Here is a 21,253-nt window from a genome sequence, read left to right as displayed (position 1 = left end):
TTATCAAGTTATGTGCTCAGCTTTCTGAATTTGATAAACTGGAAAGAAAGTATCTAATACCATGAATTTCATTAACCAATAATTTCCAAAACACGCGTCCAAAACTCCAGTGTTTCTTTATTGAATTCTCTCTTGAATTCCATCTTAAAAACTATGAACCTCAATTAGAATTAACACACATTCTGAGGGTTAATTTCCACTTTAGAAAGAAAAGATCAAGCCCTTTTTTAATACAATTACTAGTTTAATGACCAGTGAGCATACGAAACAATGTTTATCAGCAGATTCACGTAATAATTTAATAATTATTTAATAATTTAATAATTATTTTCCTTTATCTTAAAGAATATAGCTTTCCCAATCAAATGTAAACTTTATTTTGATATCATATCAAAGAATGACATTGGGAATTGCAAGGGAGCAGAATGCATGACCCCAAAATGTGCTACTTTAGCATGTAGATTATTTGGAGCTGAAGGCAAACAAGACCCTGCAGGTTCAAGAAAACTTTTCCTCTCCCTTAACTATCTAAAATAATTGAGACAGGGAGCCTGGCCCAGAATGGGAGCTACTACCAGAGAGAACTTTTAGTCTAAATGACTCATCTGTAGGAAAAGACAAACATCTAACCGCCACACATCTGCTCTTTTTATCCTGAGAAGTCCCCCCCCCTCAGGCCCACATCCCACCCAGTCCTTAGCTCAGGGTGGCATAGTAGCCATAACCGCCTGACTTATTCCTGGGGCTCCTGTCCTTAGGAAGCTCCCATAGATATGTAATTAAAATTGTTTTCCTCCTGTTAATATGTCTGATGTCAATTTAATTAGTCAACTAGCCAAAAGAACCTAGGATGGAGGAAAAACTCTTTCCTCCCCCATAAAACCTTTTCTGAAATTGAAAGTAAAGCTCTTTTTCTCAAAAGGAGAAAATTACTTTTTAGAGTTTGCTTATTGAAACTTGGAAGCACAAAATGAAAAATAGGGGTTTTACACAATTTCATTGCTTCATACTTTTAAGGACTAAAATATCTTTGTATAAAACTATCTCTGCTATACTTATACACCAACAAACTATACTTTCATTCCAATTATTTTTTAAAAGGAGTAGCAATTTCCTTTCAAATAGTTACACAGAACTATAAAACTCTTATTTAACTCTAGAAAGGATGAGACCCTTTCGTCATACAAATTAAAATGTGAAGTTTACTTGCAAATCTACACTCCATCACTTTAATATTAACGTAAATACGATGAAACTGCCTTCATCAACTCCTTCATTTTGGCAACACAAAGATGAGCTTCCTGATGTTCTATGAACAATGTTTATATGATGGAAGTTCATCTAAAATTCAACATAAGCAATAACATATGAGTGTGGAATGGAAATCAAGGAATGGTCTTAAATAGGAAGGAAAAAGCCCCAATATCTCTTAAGCAACAAGAGCATCTTCCCAGTTTAGTTTCAAGACATGTACCATCGTCCATTCATCCTCCTGTTTCCAGAGCCCTGAAGATAACAAAAGAAAAATATTAATCACTTAATTTTCTCTTGCCTTTGTGCACATAAGAAAAAACTTGCATTTATAAAATCATATAAATCAAGGTCAGATGACCGTTTAGAGTGATAAGATACATAAGGTTTAAGGTTAATTATATTCTTCTGAGGGTCATATTAGTTCCTAATAGAAAAGACAATCATATACAAACATGAAAAAGTGGCTGTCTATAGGGATTAGTCTAAACTAAGATTTACCTTCTTCTTTCCAAAGGAAATGGGAATTTTATCAGATTTCTAATTCTTAATCTCAGCATTTATTAAATACTATAAAATTCTTTTTTTATAAAAAGTAATACTTCAAAATGCAAACAACATATAGACAATGAAGAGTAAGTTTTTGCAGTTTTGGAAAACAGTTCAGCAGTTCCTAAAAAGGTTAACCTATGACCTTGCAATTCTACTCCTAGGTATGTACCAGAGAACCGAAAACACACACGCACAAAAACACTTGTGCACAAAAGGAACATAGCACCATTCACAATAAACTTGAAAACAACTGAGAAGGGAAATGCCTCAAATCTCAGATCGAATGATGAACAGATAGACCTCACTGTGTTTATCTAGACACTGGAATATTATCCAGCCACAAAAAGGAATGACCTACTGACACATCCTACAACACAGATGACCCTAAGATCATGATGTTAAGTGAGAGATGCCAGGCACAGAGGTCACACGTTGTAGGATTCCATTTACAGGATATGTCCAGAGTTGACAAATCAAGAGACAAAAAGTAGCTTACTGGTTGCCAGGGACTGGAGAAGAGAGAAGATACTGGAGGTGGAGGAATAAGGAGTGCCTGTTAACGTGTACGGGGTCTATATTCACGGTGATGAAAATGTTCTGGATGAAAGTTGCACAAACTTGTTGACTGTATTAATAAAAGCCACTGAATCCTTTACTTTAAAAAGGTGAATTTCACGGTATGTGAATTCTATATGAAAAAAAAATTAAGAATGTTTTCTTTCACCCTAGACGTCTAGCCTTGTTCCTCAAAGACAACACTTTCAGTAATTTCTTTAAACCCTTTCAGAAGTTTTTAAGGCGTGTAATTAGCACATAACCATGTGTGATAATCCCTTTCTTTTTTGAAAACACACAAGGCAATATTTTACTCCTCCTCTTCTGCCTTCACCGCTCCAACCCCCCAGTTTAGAGATGATTCAGTATCAGCACCCACAGATATACCTTATTCTTTTTCTTTTTTTCCTTAAGTAAGTGCCATGCCCAGCTTGGAGCTCAATGTGGGACTTGAACTCATGACCCTGAGATCAAGACCTGAGCTGAGATCAAGAGTCGGACACTTAACTGACTGAGCCACCCAGGTGCCCTATACCTCATTCTTTTTAAAGATGCATTCTAGAACATGGATGAACCAATTCATTAGGCACCGGCCCTCTACTGGAAAGCATCTGGGTTGTTTTCCAGTCTGCAGCTATTTCAAACAATGCTGTAATGAACTTATTTTTAAAAAAGATCTTTACACAAATGAATGTATCTGTAAGATAAATTCTAATCAGTGAAATTGTTAAATTGGCAAATTCTAAGAAGTGAACTTGCCAAGTCAGAGATTGTGCACATTTAGAATTTTTATTTTGTCAGGCTATCCCCCCAAAAGTTTGCACAAATGTCCACGTTTTCCAGTGGTAAATGAAATGTCTTTCTAGTGTTGTATACCACCTTTGGATCCTTGTCAATCCAATAGAGGAAAAAACGCCTCTTAAATTACTTATAAGTAAAAGTGAGTATCTTTGTGTTTGTATTTTTCTGTGCACTATTTATTGACATCTTCCGTCTGTTTTTCTGTTATTAGTCTTTAAAAATACTTCAAAATAGAGAAAAGCAAACTAATCTCTATTTTAAAAAGAGTATTTTATATTTGGATTACATTAAGTTCTGGTAAGTTTGTCTGTATCTACACTCCTTCAGTATTCAAATCTTCATTTGGATTAATTCTGGTAATTTATTAATGTTCATAGGTGCCACTAACAAAAATTCGCTGACTTAATTGATCTGTGTGTAGGGTGATGGGAAAGATGAAAGATGTGTTAGAAAGGTGAAAGAAAACAAAAGCTATGAATGGGGAAAGTAGTATCTTTGGAAGTACAACCTGTATTGGGCAAGAAGCAAAAAGAGTAAAACTTGTCCATTATATTTGCCCAGTATTCCATAGGCTCCACTTGGAATATTTTGGTTGGTCTTCTCACTGTAAAATGCAGTAAATATGGGTATGTCAAGTCTGTATATGCTGGTGGGAGTGATGGGGGAAAAGTGGCAGTGGCCAGGAACCTAATATTCTGTACAGTTTTTTTGGCATGCTTCTAAGATTTTCCCAAGATAATTTGTTCTAATGCCCACCAGTGTTTCCACGTAGGAGTCTTATCCTGCTGCTTGTTTGGAGCCTGCGGCAGGGGGCACCAGACTGTCCAGCTGTTGGCGATGTCCTGTATTAATCAGCCACTCATAAAACTTGTTCTCCACGAGTACCTGGAACTGCTTCCTCTGATCCCTAAAAGTGCCGTCACGAGCAAAAATAATGTAAGAACGCTGGTTCACGTTCATTTTCCTCCAGGTGATTGTAAAACGCTTTAATGGGATAGACATTAAATTGTGTCTAGTTATCCAAATAACTGCTCTATTGAGTTCTGTACATTGGAGCACTACCACCACCAAAAAAAAAAAAAAAAATATATATATATATATATATATATATATATATATATATATTGGTCAGATACAATACAGTATATATAAAAGTATTCTGCACACTCCTCAGCTTCTATCCAAAAATGGTGCTCATTCTTCCAGATCCAACACAAATTCTTACTTCTTCCACACATCTTCCCTGACTACTCATGCCATGTTTTTTGAAACTCTGTTAACCATACAGTGTGTCCCTGGCTTCCAGAGTTCAAAGACTAGTACCTTGAAATAAAATTTTGTGGTGAACATAATAAACCATAATCATCTACTATCACAGCATGTAATTTAAAAATAAGATATTTTAGCACCCCAAGTTTAGGATGGTTATAATTCCAGAATAAAAGACAATATTTTAAATGGATGAAATTTAGCTTTGTTTTAAAACACTATACTTATTTTTCACATTTTACGGCAGATTAGGGAAAACTTTGACCAAAACTAGCATCAGTCCTTGGAGCAGCATTAGGAATCCACCCCTAGAGAGTCAGTCTGTGGTGGATGCCAGGAAATCTGATTTCTAGCAAGCCCCTTGGATGACCTTAACACACAGCCAAGGTTGAGAACCACCGAAAGAGTGTAGAGAAGTAAATTAAAAACTAGGCCGATTCATTCAAGTATTGGATTATGTGGCATAGTCTATACATGACCTTTCATTTATAGAGTCCTTTATCTGTCAACAAACTTAAGCTTCTGAAAAGAAGCGAGTCTAATTCTTGGGCCTCTAAGTGCTCCCATCTCCCAACCAAACAGCCTGGAATAGGGACCTTAAAAGACACACTCTATCTTTCTGATTACTTTACCATGGCTGTAAACATGTACAGATTAATTTTCCCGCGGAATTTTATATAAAGCAAATTCTTCCTCTAGAAAACACTTACTTTGTCAAACGAGCCTCCTTCACAGTTTTCTGCCAGATTTGTATCTTCTGCTCTCTTTGACGCAGTGCTTTCTGATATGCATACGGAAGCCCCCCAGGTATCTCTGTCGTATCCCCTTCCATTTCAAAGGGGATAATAAATACATAGAATTCACAAGGTGGTAAGAGTCGGAAGACACTTGTGTCACTGCTCTCTCTGCACACAATCATTGGATTATCCCAATAGTTAGGCACTGTAGCAAGGCCGGTCCTGGCCATGTGATCCTCCAGCATTGGATAATGGGTGTGAAAAGGGGCCAAAGTTACTGTCTGGTTTCCAGAGAGAATAAGTGGGCGTGTAGGCGTCAGAATGTGAAAGACGCAACCTGCCGTGGAAGAGATGGACAAACGGTGGCAGGCAGCAATGACTTTAATGTTGTCACAGCTGTGGAGGTGAAGAGCAGTCTGTACGGGGCCCAAGACAAATGTGCTATTCCTGCACTTCTCAATGGTCACAGATCTGTAATGTGAAAAAAATCAGGTGAACTCCCCAGTGAGAATAAGTGAATATTGTGCTACAAAACTATTCTCTGATAGCAAAATCAGAGGACTAAGACGATCAGTCCTAGTCCAAAGAAAACGTCAGAATATCAGAACACTGTGGAGACTGTGCTTACCGTAAGGGAGACAGCAGATATATAAAAGATTCGTTGCAACGATGAATCTTTACGTGTGCCCCCACCAGAGTATCTGAGCTCTTGGCCAAGGTCTGCTTGTAAACCTGGCTCATCACCACCATGCGGTGCATCCTAGGGGCCACATGAGTATTACAAGCAATCTTAGCTCTTTTGGTCGTCCCTTCAACTATGTAAGAAAAATATAAATAAGTGAGATAGTTTCAAATCAAAGAAAACAACCATATGAGGTTACATATGTCTACGTGTGTATACGGGTCTAAAATTAGATACATACAAGGTTTGGGAAAATGTTAGATCTGGGCTTTGGGTAGGGAGGTGTTTGCTATACTGTTCTCTGTGTTTCTCAGTATGTTTGAGATATTTCATAATTTTTTGTCATAAAATTTTTTTGAAACCTATAATCCATTCAAGATTGCCTACAGATCTAAGGTTTGTTTCATGTGTAACCATTCAAGTAATACACCTAAGTTCACATGGCCAGAAAGTGACAGAACTGGCCCGACTCAAATATCTTCTCCAAGTTGACTCAATTTATCATCCCAGTCCTGAAATAATCTCTTTAAATTGCCATAATACTAATTTCAATCCCCTCCTCAGCTACTTACCACAGTATTCCATGAATTCTATTTGGATTCAGGTCTTTAATCCCTAGATCATTAGTGACTGAGAGCATATTTTCCTTTCACACACAGTGCCTCACACACACGGACACTTAAAACATCTGTGCAGGGGTTACCCTCCTAACACAGTCTCGCCATCGTGTGACTGGCTTCTCAGACTGTGCTTCCCTGCAAGCCATCAGGATACCCTTGTAGATAAATGAATACTGGCCAAATAGGAAGAGGTCACAGAAGTATGTGATTCTTCTTTTTTAAAAACAAAACAAAAAAACAACTTACTGCTTCCTTTTATTAAATAAGTAACATGGTTATTGTAGAAAAATTTTAAATAGTGGCAAAAGAAGATAAAAATTATTTGTGATCCTGTTACCCACCACCATTAACATTTCGGTATAATCCTAAGAGATTAGATATCCTCTTTTTCCTACTAGTGACTACTGTTAACATCTAAACAACTGCTTGAGCCTATATTCTTTTATCAACATCAAACATTTATGTAGTATGTCCTATATATTTATGGCACCCTTAGACATCTGGAAGTCTTTGACCTCCTCTAGAGCAATAGCTTGGTTAGACACGGAATTCTTGGGTCACAATCTTTTCACTCAAGATTCTGTATATGTTGCTCAATCGTTTTGTTTTTTGGCATTATAAAAATTTGATACAAAACTCATTTTTTTAACTACATGGAGCCTATTTTTTCCTTTATCTCTGAAATTCAGAGATTGTGGGAGTATATTCTAGTTTTGGGTTTTTTTTTCATTAATTTTGCCTGAAATTTGCCTCAGTATAGGCACCTACTTCTTTTTAAACTTCCACCCGAGCCCCCTTCTCTTAAAACTTCTACCTGGGCCCGAAGTCATACGGCACCCGAACATATCCTGGACTGTCAGGAATAGGCATTTGATGTGACCAAGGCCAGGATTTTCTTTACTGTAACTTGAGTTTTCCAATTTAGAAAAATCTAATCTGTTTGTGTCTGTGTGCCTAGATAGGACCCCATCTCTACACCAACTGTCTGACGCTGTAACCGTGGAAAGGCCAAACGCTGCTGTGGTGCATGGAAAACAGGAAAGCCTTAAGCAAAGGAGCATGTGAGAGGGCAAGGGAGAAAGAGTCTGAATAAAGAAGAGCAGAGAAAGAGAGGACTGACCCAAGTTGGAATTGCTGTTAACTGTAACCACAACGATTCAGAATCACAAATCAACTCTCTGACTCTTGCTGCCTTGACAGGAAAAAGTCATAGACAAAAGAGAAATGTTCCCTTTTCTTCTCTCTTACAGTAGCAATATTTTTCAGGTCTTCTATAAAAGATGTAGGACTATTAATACACCAGAAAACACACAATTCCTTCACTTGTCATCCAATTTTTAATATAGATGAAAATACTGAAAAATACCTTGGTGAGCCCAAGCCAATTTCTTTCCAGACTTGAGGCAGGCAGATGTACCAAATGGATTCCCAGTCAAACAGGTTCTCAGCCAGGCTTCCAGCTTGTAGAAAGAAAAGGTCTTAGAGAGCCTTGAGAAGCCACTTTCTGCATGTAGTGGTTGCCACAGTGCAAGTTCATGAAGTGGATATATCTTCCTGGCTCCACTCACTGTACCTTCAATCAGAAAGCTGAGGGCCACAACAGCTTCTCGAGAGACGAGACTACTATGGGTCGAATGAAATGATGCAGTGAGTTGTTCTGGATCTAAAAGCAGCTCAAGGAGGTCTGACAGGTGATCATAGACAAATGCTTGGTGACTGTAATCATTCCAGTTCTAAAAAATATCAAAATAAAGCACACTTAACAAAGAGATTCTACAAGACCTGAAAGTGTTGTATTTTAATTGTTTTTTATTTATATTTTGCCTCATCTCCTAAAAAGCATTTAAGGTAGCAATGTACACCTCATAAAGATTTTTTAAATATATGTGATAGGTATAAACAGATTCTCTGCCTTCTTTGGCTAATTCAAAAGTAATACTAACAGCTAATCCTTAGTGTGTGCCAACCAGTAAGTGTTATACAAACCTTAACATATTTAATCCTAGCAACAATCTTGCAAAAGATGCCATTACCATGCTCACTTTACAAATAAGGAAATGGAGATAGAGAAAGGTTAAGAATCTTACCCAGGGTCACAGAGCTGGTAAATACTCTAGGTTTCAGATCTAACATTCGATGAAGCACTGGGTTTCCTTTTTTTAATTTATTTTTATTTGTCATTTTGTCTATTTGAGAGAGACAGGAGGGGAAGCGGCAGAGGGAAAGAGGGAAAATCTTAGGCAGAATCTTAACCTTAAGAATCTTAATCTGATTCAGGACTCAATCCCAGGACCTGAGATAATGACCTGAGCTGAAACCAAAAGTTGGATGCTCAACCAACCGAGCCACCCAGGGGTCCCATGTTGGGTTTCTCTACTTACCTTCTCATATTACAGGAGGAACTTCAAATTCCACTGGATGAAACAATGCAACTGATCTTACAGTAGCTAGATTTAAGACAAGTTATAACTTTTGGAATAAGCTTGGAGTTGGCAGATGTCTCAGTGACTTGGCTCATTCATTTGACAGATATTTTGTGAATATCTCTTATGTGGTATGAGCAGTGTTAACTGATGAATTATGCAAATTGGCTACGACATAGTCTTGTCCTCAAGGAACTCAGAGTCTATGTAGTGGAAAAACAATATAAGCGAGCAACTATTACACAGTGAGATAAGACCTAGGGCAGAGATCTGTGAAGACATGCTAGGAGCATGAGAGGAACAAGGAACTCCCCTTGGAGAAAAACAATCATTGTGGAGTGCTGTTTGAACAGATTCTTAATTAACGCAAACATATTTTAAAAAAAGGCTTAGGCCTAGGGAACACCATATGCAAAGACCCATAGGAATAAAATTACCTGCTGTGTTCAGAAAACTGGAAGTTCTGGGTGGGATTTAGGAAGCATGCTGGGAAGTGTCAGGTAAAGTTAAAATAGTAGGCAGGGACCAATCAGGAAAGGCCTGTAGGAAACCCTAATAAAACATCTGGGCTTTATTTTGTGTGCCAGGGACTTTAGGGCTATTTTCTAAATAGCTGTACCCTTTTTTCTTTTTAATAAATTCTCATTTGGATACCAAAGAACATGTTAGGGGCACTTGGATGGCTCAACTGGTTAGGCATCTGACTCTTGGTTTTGGCTCAGGTCACGACCTCATGGTTTGTGAGTTCAGGCCCTGCATCAAGCTCTGTGCTGACAACACGGAGCCTGCTTGGGATTCTCTCTCTCCCTCTCTCTCTGCCCCTCCCCTACTCGTGCCCATGCGTGTGCTCTCTTTCTCTCAAAATAAGTAAATAAATACTTAAAAAATTAAAAAAAAAACATGTCAAAGCAGAGCTGTCACTCTTCATCTCTCATTGCATCCTCCTCACCCATCATAGGCCCTGAGGTGGCCCCATGGAGCACAAGATGAAAACGGCAGTGACAATGATAATTCATTGATGGCAGCTTTGGCAGGAGACAGATACAATCCTTCTGCATTTAGAAAGTCCAGTGTAGTGGGTGGGGTGCAGATTAAAAGCAGAGTGACCAGGTAGGATCTAATTATGGAAGTCAAGGTCCCCCCACCTCCAAAATGTCATTATGGTCTATATAAGAGGAAGAGACAGAGTTTTATTATCTATCTATCTATCTATCTATATATATATATTTAAAGATTTTATTTCTTAAGTAATCTCTATACCCAACGTGGGGCTCGAACTCACAATCCTAACATCAAGAGTTGTATGCTCTACTGACTGAGCTAGCCAGGTCTTCTGAAAAGGGATAGACTTTTCAATTAGAGTTATTTTGGAGGCAGAATCGGTAAGACTTGACAAATAACTAGGTACAGGTGCTGAGAGAGTGAGCATCGGAAGCTGGTGGTAACTTGAACTGGCATAGAGAATATACGTTAATTTAAGTAAAGGGAGATTTTACTGTAGGCACACGTGGTCATCTCCCAAACTGAAGTGTAGGTAGGCCTCATAAGAACTGGAACTGGAAGGCTACCTTAAACCTGGTTCTTTCTCAGAGGCTGATGTCTCTACATGTCTGTTCCATTCTACTCTTTTTCTCTGATTACCTCAGTTTCTAATCCCTCATAACTCCAGGTGGCTATTCTGGTACCAATATCACTTGAGCCACCAGCTCAAGCACCCCTCACAGACTGGTAACTTCTTCAGTTCCTGGGGCTACTGATGGGGCCAGGTCATCATTTCCAATCAGACCAATTTCACATACATACCTATGAATGGGTTACTCTAGTCAAGGGTCCATCCCTGGTCTAATCAGTTGGGAAAGGTCATGCTATAGCACAAACTAAGTCACCATTTACTGTTGCTTACTATGAAACAAGTCTCATGCTATTATATTAGTGAATTCTCACAGCCATCCAGAAATGTGCAATATCATCCCCACTTATCGAAGAGAAGCCAAGGCCTAGAAAAGTTAACTAATTTGCCTAAAATCATGTGATACCAACTGGCAGAGCCAATTTGAATACAGACTACAGATGGTTCAAAACACTGTCTCTATACGGTACCCACTCAACAGGAAATACATGTGGAAAGAGCAGACAATTATTGGCCTTTCTAATACATCTGGACTTGGGCATTCTGAAATTAAGGTATAGATAGGGCATCTGCGTGAAGAGGGGAATCTAAAATGCAGACAAACTCAGGAGTCATTGAGATATATAAAGTCATGGGAAGAGAAGAATTATGTTTAAAGAATATGTCTAGTGTGAGGGGGAAAAAAAAAAAGAATATGTCTAGTGAGAAGACAAAATGGCCCCAGGCAGAATCCGGGGGGAAAAGCAGCCTGTCGGGGCCGGGGGGGAAGCTCATGAAGAAGAGTGAGAAGGAAGAATTAAAAGCAGAACCAGGAGGGAATAGCATCATGGAATATAAGGGCGGCCAGATTTACTCGAAAAAGATTATAAAAGTACCAAATATCAGAGAGCTTTTTGTTGTTGTTGTTTGCCTCAGAACAATTTGTGTGTGTGTGTGTGTGTGTGTGTGTGTGTGTGCGCCTCAGAACATTTTTAAGGAACCTGCGCATGGCAGTAATACTGAGGTCTATGTTTTCCTTAAAGTTCTTCAGAATACTTTTACATAAACGGGTAAAACCATTTCAGTTTTCCTTACTAAGACAGAAGAAATAACACAATTTCTAAAACTCACAACATGAGGCAGTTAAATTTAACTTCTAGGTCATCACATCATATAATATTACATAAGCATGCTAAGCTTAAGCATACTGAAGCACATCATTTAAACATATGAGAAGATATTTTTACAGAAGTTTTGTCAGTAGATCTCAACAGACTTTGCAAACTCTACATCTTTTCATTTATCCTACCTTAGTCAAATAAGTAGATTCAAATTCATTGACGTTTGCAAAACTGAGAATTCTAATGAGAGTACAGTGAATAGTTTGCCCAAAAATCATGCAATTTTTGTGTCACCAAAGGAGCAGAAATTACCTATTTCGACTAAGACCGAAAATATTTGTTTTATAATAAGGAAAAGAAATGAAAAAAGCAAAACAAAACAAGCATGCCAGCAAATGACTGGCTTATATAAGTAATCCTAACACAATTTTTAATGAAGACAAATCATCTTCCTCACAAATTCCCTTTCAGAGACCAAAATTTAAACAGTACCTTATTATGGCAACTGGATTTTTCAGCCAAGTCAGGAGACTGAGATCTATTTCTGGGACTAGGCCACTCTTCTCCAATCAAAGATGTCCTCAGGGAAACCTTGTTTAACTGCTGTATATATAAGAAGAGCAGAAACTGTAGGGTGTCCACTGAAAGCTGTCCAAGAAGAAAAGAGATGATGAACACATGTCTTTAAACCACACCAGTCCAGGGACACCTGGATGGCTCATTTGGTTAAGTGTCTCTCTTTTTTTTTTAATGTTTATTCATTTTTGAGAGAGAGAGAGAGCGCACATGTGCGCATGAGCAGAGGGAGGGGCAGAGAGAGAGGGAGACACAGAATCTGAAGCAGGCTTCAGGCTCTGAACTGTCAGCACAGAGCCTAATGTGGGACTCGAACCCATAAACCAGGAGATCATGACCTGAGTCGAAGTCGGACGCTTAACTGACTGGGCCACCCAGGTGCCCCTAAGTGTCTGACTCTTGATTTTGGCTCAGGTCATGATCTCATGGTTCGTGAGATTGAGCCCCACGTGGGGCTCTGCACTGACAGATTCTCTCTCTCCCCACCCCCCTCTTCCTCCCCCCCTCACAACCCCCCTCAAAATAAATGAATAAACTTAAAAAAAGAAAATCACATCAGTCCCTATTCTACAACTAAGTAGACATACTAAAATAAATTCACAACAGTTTGCTGATCTTAAGAACAAAAATGTAGAAACTTGCTAGCATTTGATATGTAGGTCTCTGATACCCAGGAGTTCCTAAAATCAATTAAACTGAAGTCACCTACCTTCTTGGAAAGCTATGTAGCATCTTTGGCTGTAGACATTTTCACCCAAAATTGATGAAGTGGATAAGATGAAGTACATACTTTTAAAAAGTATATTATTTCAAAAGTTTAAAATTACAATTAAAAAAAAGGAAACACTTTAGTCATTTGAATAAATAAATTAATGGAAGAAAGAAGAAGGAAATTTCACCAAAATTTGGAGGTTGGTCTAACCTAAGACTCACAGACTTATCAACAAAGTTTAGGGTATCAATGCAACACTTGAAATTGTATGTAATTTTTTGGTGTATGTACATTTTATAGGGGGGTAGGACTCAGGTTTTCATCAAGTTCTTCAAAGAGTGTGTGACTTAAAATATCACTGGTCTGATAGAGGTTTATAAATCATTTCGTATTTGAAAAAGGGTCTGGTTTGAGGCTCAGGACTTGAAGTTCATGATTATCCTCAGATATCCATTCCCATGCACATACAGGAGGCACACAAAAATAACACATCTGGTACTATAGCTATAGTATAGCTGAAAATCACTCTACCTAAGAACTTAAAAATACAGAATCTCAGGATCACCTAGACCTACTCAGTCAACTGTCAATGGAACCCCATGAATCTACCTATTAAACGTTTACTTTCTTAATCAAATTTTTTGAGATAACTGTAGATTTGAGATTACATGCAGTTGTAAGGATAGAGAGACCCCGTGTACACTGTATTCAGTTCCCCATCTTGCAAAGCTGTAATACAGTAGCACTACCAGGGGACTGACGTTGGTGCAGCCAAGTTACAGAACATTTTCATCAACACAAGGATCTTGCATGTTGCCCTTTTATAGCCACACTCACTCCCTACTTCCCCCTCCCACACCCACCCCTTCCTTAATCCCTGACAATCACTTATCTGTTCTCTATTTTTGTCATTTCAAGAATGTTATATAAATATAATATGTAACCTTTTGGGACTGGCGTTTTTATGCTCAGCAAAATTCCTTGATTTTCTACATACTTCCATTGACTAATTATATGTTATCATTATTCCTTCATATACCTTCCTATTCAAGAGACTATAAGATCCTTGTCTTTTTCGTTTTTCTATTCCTAGTAATTACCATAGCACATAGCACATAACAAGCACTCAAAACATGTGCAGCTTCTTGAAAGTTTCATTCATCTCTGTATCCAGCATCCACTACTGTACCTCGCACATAGTAGACACTCGATAAATGTTTAATTAACGAATAACTATACTGTTCTTAATCTCTTGGTTGCTTGCAACACTTTCTTTCAGTTTCCAAAACCCTGTTTAGATATTACCACATGTGGCAGAGAGTGACTAGTACTAACTAAATATACCTTTGCTTTTCTTCCTGGGCACACGACTACATAGTATTTCCCAGCCTCTCTTGAAGTTAGACATGGTATAACCGAGTTATAGTCAATGGAATGTGGGTGGATTGACATACACTATTGACTCTCCCAAAAGAAATGGCAGTAAAAGACTCCGAGACCCTAGTGGACATGGCTGGGAAAAATTGTATCATGCCTGCAATTTTTCATTTCCACATCCTCCGGGAGGCTTTTGGGTCCGATACATGGCCATCGGAGTTCTTTACCTCCTGTGAGGTAGTTTATCTCCCCAACTTCCTGATTTTAGACATGGACATAAGACGAAGCTTTAGCCAATGGAATGAAAGTCATTGCAGTCTATGTCACATCAGAGCCAAAGTTTTAAGAGGCACTGTGAGCTTTCTCCTGCTCTGCTGCTCTTCCCTTCTGTCCTAAGAATAGGCATGACCAACACAGAACATGTTTCTTCAGCCTGGGTCTCCAAATGAGGAGACACATAGAGCCAAGCTGTCACCTGGAAGAGAGGCCTAGCTAAAGTGCAAGCTGCACATAGAATGAGCAAGAAACAAACCTTTGTTACCATAAGCCACTGGAATTTCATTTTTGTTTGTTTTTAACTGCAGCAAAGCTAATACAATTGTGGTTCCAAAAGACAGATGACTAGATCCCTGAGTTATTGCTTGGACAACAGCAGCCTAGAGATCTGTCCAACCGGATGCCCTGTGGTATACTGCTGCTTGAAGGAGAAATAAACTGTTAACTGTGCCAAGCCACAGAAATGCCAGGATTGCTTATTACTGTAACGAGCCTACTCTGATTAATATACTTTCTCTGCGAAGTCTTTCCTGATCACCGGAACTAATCACTCTCTTCCCTATTCTATTTCTGCCCTTTACGTTACACTTTTACTAGTGTACATTCTACACTATCAAATAGCACTTTTTCACACACCAACCTCCCCTACTACACTATGAGCTCCATGAGGGCAGAGATGCTATTCCAATCATCTCTGAATCCCAGCACATAGCAGATGCTTACTTAAAAACAGTCGGGTGCCCTGACTGTAATGTATCAATGGTTCATAAGCACTGACTCACCTTAAAATATTTTTAACTTTCTTTGAGAGAGATAGGGCATGCGCGTGTTCAAGTCAGGGAGGGGCCGAGAGAGAGGGAGGGAGAGAGAATCCCAAGCAGGCTCCACATTGTCAGCGTGAGCCCAGTGCAGGGTCCGATCTCACAAACCATGAGATCATGACCTGAGTGGGAATCAAGAGGCGGATGCTTAACTGACTGAGCCACTCAGGTGCCCCTCACCTTAAAATATTTTTAAAGTCAATGAAAGTATTTGCTTCTTTCATTTGCTGTGTTCTTGTAATGTTTTGGAAGTAGGTGAATAGGGATTGCTAAATAAGAGCTAATTCACTAAATACCACCCAACTGGAACTGTTTAAAAAAAAAAAAAGGCACTTTGGGATCACAATGATCATTCACCTAAAACCACACACTGCACAGCTAGTACAAAACTTACAAATAGTTTCTTTCTCAAAACAATGAAACACACATACACATACATATACATCTATACCTGATTTCTTTGCTTTTCGACTTCATCCTCAGACATGCAGTTGGACAGAAGCTCGGACCATTCCAGGCGCTCTTCTGGTGTCTTCGCTGCAAGACTATCAAATATTTCAAAGTAAAGCCACGCCAGATCCTTGGCCAACTGCAGCTTCCCACATGCAATGTGCCTCCACGTAGACCAGTACAGGCGTGGGTAAGCCCCCTCTGTGGCCCGGGTTCGCACATAGGTGGATATCTTCCTGAGATAGTGAACACTGAACTTGGATGGAGGGGGGACTTGCAAGGCACCCACTATAAAGGGTTCTGCTTTCACCCAGAGGAGAACTCCGGACTGATCCATATTATCTCTAAGGACATCTGTGTGAAAAGACTTCTTGGCATACCTACGAAACAAAAGTTTTTTCACAAACCGATTTGAACAAAACTCATTTATGCATTTTCTTTTGATTTTTTGTTTTGTTTCACTTACACAGCTTCTTTAAGGTGACCCCTCCCTTAACTATTTTAAGATGTACTAGGTCAGTTTAAAAAGCAGATCTAGTTCATCAACCAAGAGCAGAATTCTTGGTCAGATCTCACTCCAACCCATTTGAACAAGAAAAATTTTGTGATGAAACAGAATTATCTTCCTTGAATTGTTTGAAGTGGTTGTTTTAGGAAGAGTGTAAATGCATGAAGTATGAGTTCCTGCTCAGGAAAGGAAGAAATGCGTCATCTCTTCACAGGACATCTTTGCCTGCCCTGAGGGGGAATGGTAGTCAAAATAAGGGGGATAAAACTTCCAAGTCAAATCACTTACACATAGAGGATAGTAGGTTAAAATTTTGGATGTTAACTGACATATAGTTCAATACGAAGCACTAACATGAGGCAGATGAATACTCACACGAGCATAGGCTGCAAAAATAGATCATCTTTATTCTCTGTAACAGTGAACCCATTCTGGCATATTCTTTGTGCTTAGCTCAGGTGCATTGCTTTTAGATTTTGCTTGTTGGTTCTTGGTTTTAACAACAATATACAATTTTTATGGGATAGTTCTAGCTAAAAACAGAAGGGGAAGAAATCATCCACTGTCCCACCATCAAAGGGAAACTAGTTAACATACTCTTGTGTTTCCTTTCTATCTCTTTTTCTACACAGACGGGAGGTTAGTTTTTGAATTTTCAAATGTGCGGTAATACCATATATACAATTCTGTTATTTTAAAAGTTCATAGCACTCTAAATAAATGTACCCGCATGTATTCACCTGTTCTCCTATTTTCAGACATTACGTAGGTTTAAAAGTTTTCACAAAAACAAGGCACGCAAAATACTGATCATTGTTGAAGCGGGGTGATGAGCACATGGGGGTTTATTTACCTATTCTACTTTTGTGTATGTTAAAATTTTCCACTATAAAAAAAAAAGCTTAAATGTAGGTGAAGGGTGAAAGGGATTAAGAGGTACAAAATTCCAGTTAAAATAAGTAAGTCACGAGGATAAAAAGTACAGCATGTACTGTACTAACTTTGGTGACAGATGACACCCACACTTGTGGTATTTTTGTAATGTACATAGTTGTCAAATCACTACCTTGTACAACTGAAACTAATACAATGTGTATCAACTATACGTCAATTAAAATAATGAAGAGTTTAAATGTTATAATTAATGCTATATTACTATCTTTCTGTGTATTTTCTGCACTATGATTATTTCTGGGAAATTTTTCAGATGTGCATTTGTGAAATGAAGTAAATGACATTTCTAAAGCTCCTGATACATATTCCCATTGCTTTCCAAGATGACTGTATCAAACTGTATCATCACTTGACCAAGGGGTACCACTTGACCATTGAGCAATCCTCAGAATTAAAAATATCACTTTAAAAAACCTTCCTTATACCACTGGTGGAAAATGTTTTATTGCTATAATTGTATTTTGCCTTTCATTCCAAAAAAGGCATGTGTCTTTGGGGAATTATCTGCTCCAAAAATAACTGACATCAGTCGAATGCTTAACACCTACGAGGTAGCACGCTAAATATTTTTCATTTTCACCTCCTTTCGTTCTCTCAACCACCTGGAGATAATATGATTGTCCCCATTCTCAGATGAGAACACTGAGGCTTAGAGATGTCAAGGGACTTACACTCTTAAGATGGCACTGTTCTGGATCAGAATTCAAGTATGTCTGACTTGAGAACCGTGTTATTCACAAATGTACTTTAGGAACTCAGTTTGGGAAGAATCTCCGAAAACGGGACTGGATCCAGGAGAGGATTACCAGAATGAGTGGCCTTAGATGTGAGGCCACAAAGGGCCAGGTAAAGGAATGTGGGAGCATGAACCCGAAAGAAGGGTGTGAGAGGCTAAACGACAGCTGGCTTCATACAAGGGAATGGCTTAGCGTTGTTCTGAGTAAAAGAGATCGGAGTTAACGTGAGAAAGATCTCACTTCGCCCCAAAACGGAAAGCGACTGCTCTGTGAGATACTGAACTCCTGTTCCTGACGTGTGCGACCAAACGCCAGGGTACGAACTCTCCATTTAACTGCGAGACTCCAGACGGCTAAATTCGTAAACAAACAAGGGCTCTGTGGCTCTCAAGAGCAGCCCCGGGGAGGGCTGGGGTTGGGTTTTTCAGGCGGGGACAGCGGCCTGAGACCACAGAGGTCCTCTGGGGGCTTCGCCGACACCTCCGATGTTGTCCGGGTTCGGGGCCGCACCAGCTCCCCGGCCGGACTCTGGGAACCGGGATGGCCCAGCCGACAGGCCCCGTGGCGGGCCCGAAACCGGGCCATCTCCAGGGCAGCCTCCCCACCCTCCCTCCCTGGCGCCGGCCCGCGCGCAGTTACCTGCGAAGGCACGGCCGCTCCGCCGCACCCTCCGCGTGCCGCCGCGCCCCGCTCACCCGGCCCAGCCCCTCGCCCGCCGCCTCCTCCAATGCGCAGGCGCCAGGCCTCGCACCACAGAGAACCGGAGGCCCACGCAGCTAGAGCGGCCGCCAGGTTCTCCCGCGGACTGAGAAAAACTCGGCTAAGGCCGAGAGTACCCGGTGCTGGGACCTGGAGCCAGGCCTGGCCGCTTTCTGGTGCCGCGCCTCCCCACGCAGGGAAGTAGCAAGTTTTTTATTGCTCCACCCAACCAAGGTCAGCCAGTAGCTGCTGGTAAGGTCAGCACGCTTTGATCAGTAATATAACAATGATAGTTTACGTTTGTAGTGTTTACTAGGGGCCGGCAATGTGTAAAGCACGTTTATGTGCTATTATCTCAGTCTTCCCAAGAGCCCTTCAAGTTAAGTACACTTGACTTACTGAGAAGTAAACTAGAGGTAAAAGAGGTCTAAGTAATAGACCCCTAAGGTCACACAGCAAGAGAGCTCCCAAGATAGAAACCCAGGCCCTCTGAAGCAACCCCCCAGGATTAGCTCCTTAACTTTGTTAGCTGTCCTGCCACATTAGGGCCTTCACGAAGCTTTTTTGGATTCCACCCTACAGAAGACATCACTCCTTCCTCGAAGCCTCCACGTAATGATTTTTAGCCATTTCCTGGTTTCTTAGTTCGTTTATGGCCTCTATAGGTGTGGGAGATACAAAAGTAAATAAGGCGATAAAATGCAATTTAGTTTCTCTTTGATGTGGCAGGCGTTTTCCTGAAAGCAGTAACCTTATCTTCCTCTTCCCTCTATGAGTCAGGAGACAGGGTCTTTGGATTCAAACAGATCTGGGTGAGAATTCAAGCTGCACCACTACCTTGAACAGATTCTGTCACCTCTTATGCCTTTGTTCCAACAGCAATGATTATTGAGCACAACTGTGTGTCTGGCACAGTGCTAGGCACTAGGACCACAGCAGTGAACAAAATAGATAAGATCCTTTTTTGGAGTGTATATTTTAATAGGAAGAATAGATAATATGTATGAAGGAAAAAATTGGACAATTTCAGATATTAATAAGTGCTATGAATTTGGAGGGGGAGGTAGGGGGGTCAATGCTGAATTTGAGCTGAGGACTGAAGAATAAGCCATCATATGAAAATCGCAGTCGAAGCAACTTTTACTCTGTGGCAGGCTTCATTCTAAGGTGCTGTTCTATTCAGGTGTGAACAAAACAGTCCAGGTTCATGCTGTCTTGAAACTGGCATCCAGTTGTGTGAGTGTGGGGGATAGGGATGGAAAAAAACAGGATGGTGTTAAGAGTAAGGGACTCAGTAGAGGCTGTTTTTGATTGGTTGGTCAAGGAAGTCTTCTCTGAAGTAGTGACATTCCAACAGATTTGAGTGGAAAAAGGAGTCACCCATGTTAAGAACTAAGGGAAGAGTACTTCAGGCAGAGAGAAAAGCTAGAACAAAGGCCTTAGGGAGGAATAAGTTTGGTGTATTTAAAAAAGAAAAAAACCAGTTTTGCTGGAACATGGTAAGGAGTATACTAGGTGCAGGTACAGATCATCTTAAGCTTTAAAAATTCTTTTTCCAGCTTTCTTGTGACATATACAGAGTTTTACAAGCTATCATAAAGAGTTGGGGTTTTATTTTAAATGCAGTGAAAAGCCATTCGGGGCTTTTGAGCAGGGTAACGACAGGATCTGATATGTTTGTAAAATATCATGGGGATGGGGGTCAGGAGTGAACACGAGATACTAAAATATTACGAGTGGAGGCAGGAAAACCACTTAGGAGGCCTTGCCAAGTGAGAGATGATGTGACTTGGCCCTGAGAGGTAGTGGAGATGTACAGGAGCGGAAAAGATTCAGGATACAGTTCAAAGGCGAAGATTTGGATAGGGGACACAAGGGGAGGAATCAAGGTAGACACCTATAATTTTGTCGTGAACAAGTAGGTGGTGGTGCAATTAATCAGATGAACAAAAGCAGGTGGGGAGAATCAAAGAGTTCTCATAAGTGTGATGAGAGTTATTCGTTGCGTGTTTACTGTGCAAGACGCTGTGCTAGACGGTTTACAGCTTTTCTCCCTTTAAAGTTTCACAACATTGCCAGTAAAAATGTTTTGCCTCAGGTTTGTAAATAAAGCTTAGGCTAGACTGGGGGGGGGGGGGTATGGGAGGGGGGATGTTCTCACCGCTAAGAAGTGGTGGAAGCCGAAGCCGAAGCTGAAGCTAAGTATGTCTGCCTCCATAGCCTCTTCTCCGAGAAACCCAGGCAATTTTCTTCCGGGGTTGTTCGAAGAGGGTAAATAAGTTCTCCTAAGCAATTCGTCTGCCCTACGTTTGGCGTAGAGTAATTGTCTCCGCCCATTCCTCCAAAGTCCCTCTGCTCCCGCATGCAGCTCAAAGCGGTACATGAATGAAATTCCGAGACTTGTAACCGAGGTAAACCCTCCCTCCCACAATTGGTCAGTGCTGCAGGAGGAACTTCGTGATTGGTGGAGAGTCCGAGGAGGCGGGCGGGGGGAATTCCTATACCTCGGGTGCCCTCGCTTGG

The 21,253-nt window shown here is 40.2% G+C and overlaps 1 protein-coding gene across 8 annotated transcripts; it reads right to left on the bottom strand.

Annotated features, from left to right (window-relative positions):
• Nucleotides 1–99: 99 nt before the first annotated feature.
• Nucleotides 100–21,224, bottom strand: TBCCD1 (TBCC domain containing 1). 8 transcript variants are annotated; one of them, XM_053221090.1, is made up of 9 exons: nt 20,892–21,224; nt 19,252–19,389; nt 15,834–16,212; nt 12,113–12,268; nt 7,834–8,200; nt 5,794–5,980; nt 5,139–5,636; nt 3,916–4,066; nt 100–1,506 (listed from the first exon to the last, which is right to left on the bottom strand). In XM_053221090.1, the coding sequence occupies exons 2-8, from the start codon at nt 19,317–19,319 to the stop codon at nt 3,937–3,939; spliced, it is 1,785 nt and encodes a 594-aa protein (XP_053077065.1). In that variant the 5' UTR covers nt 19,320–19,389; nt 20,892–21,224; the 3' UTR covers nt 100–1,506; nt 3,916–3,936. The 8 variants fall into 8 exon arrangements, with proteins under 8 accessions (XP_053077065.1, XP_026917036.1, XP_014919818.1 ...); XM_027061235.2 differs by lacking the exon at nt 19,252–19,389 and adding an exon at nt 16,716–16,873; XM_015064332.3 differs by lacking the exon at nt 20,892–21,224 and adding an exon at nt 16,716–16,873 and having other exon boundaries at nt 19,130–19,386.
• Nucleotides 21,225–21,253: the final 29 nt, after the last annotated feature.

Source organism: Acinonyx jubatus, chromosome C2, assembly GCF_027475565.1.
Source record: "Acinonyx jubatus isolate Ajub_Pintada_27869175 chromosome C2, VMU_Ajub_asm_v1.0, whole genome shotgun sequence".
Lineage (NCBI taxonomy): Eukaryota > Metazoa > Chordata > Mammalia > Carnivora > Felidae > Acinonyx > Acinonyx jubatus.
The sequence above is the reverse complement of the archived record's forward strand: the minus strand, read 5'-3'. Positions and strand labels throughout refer to the sequence as shown.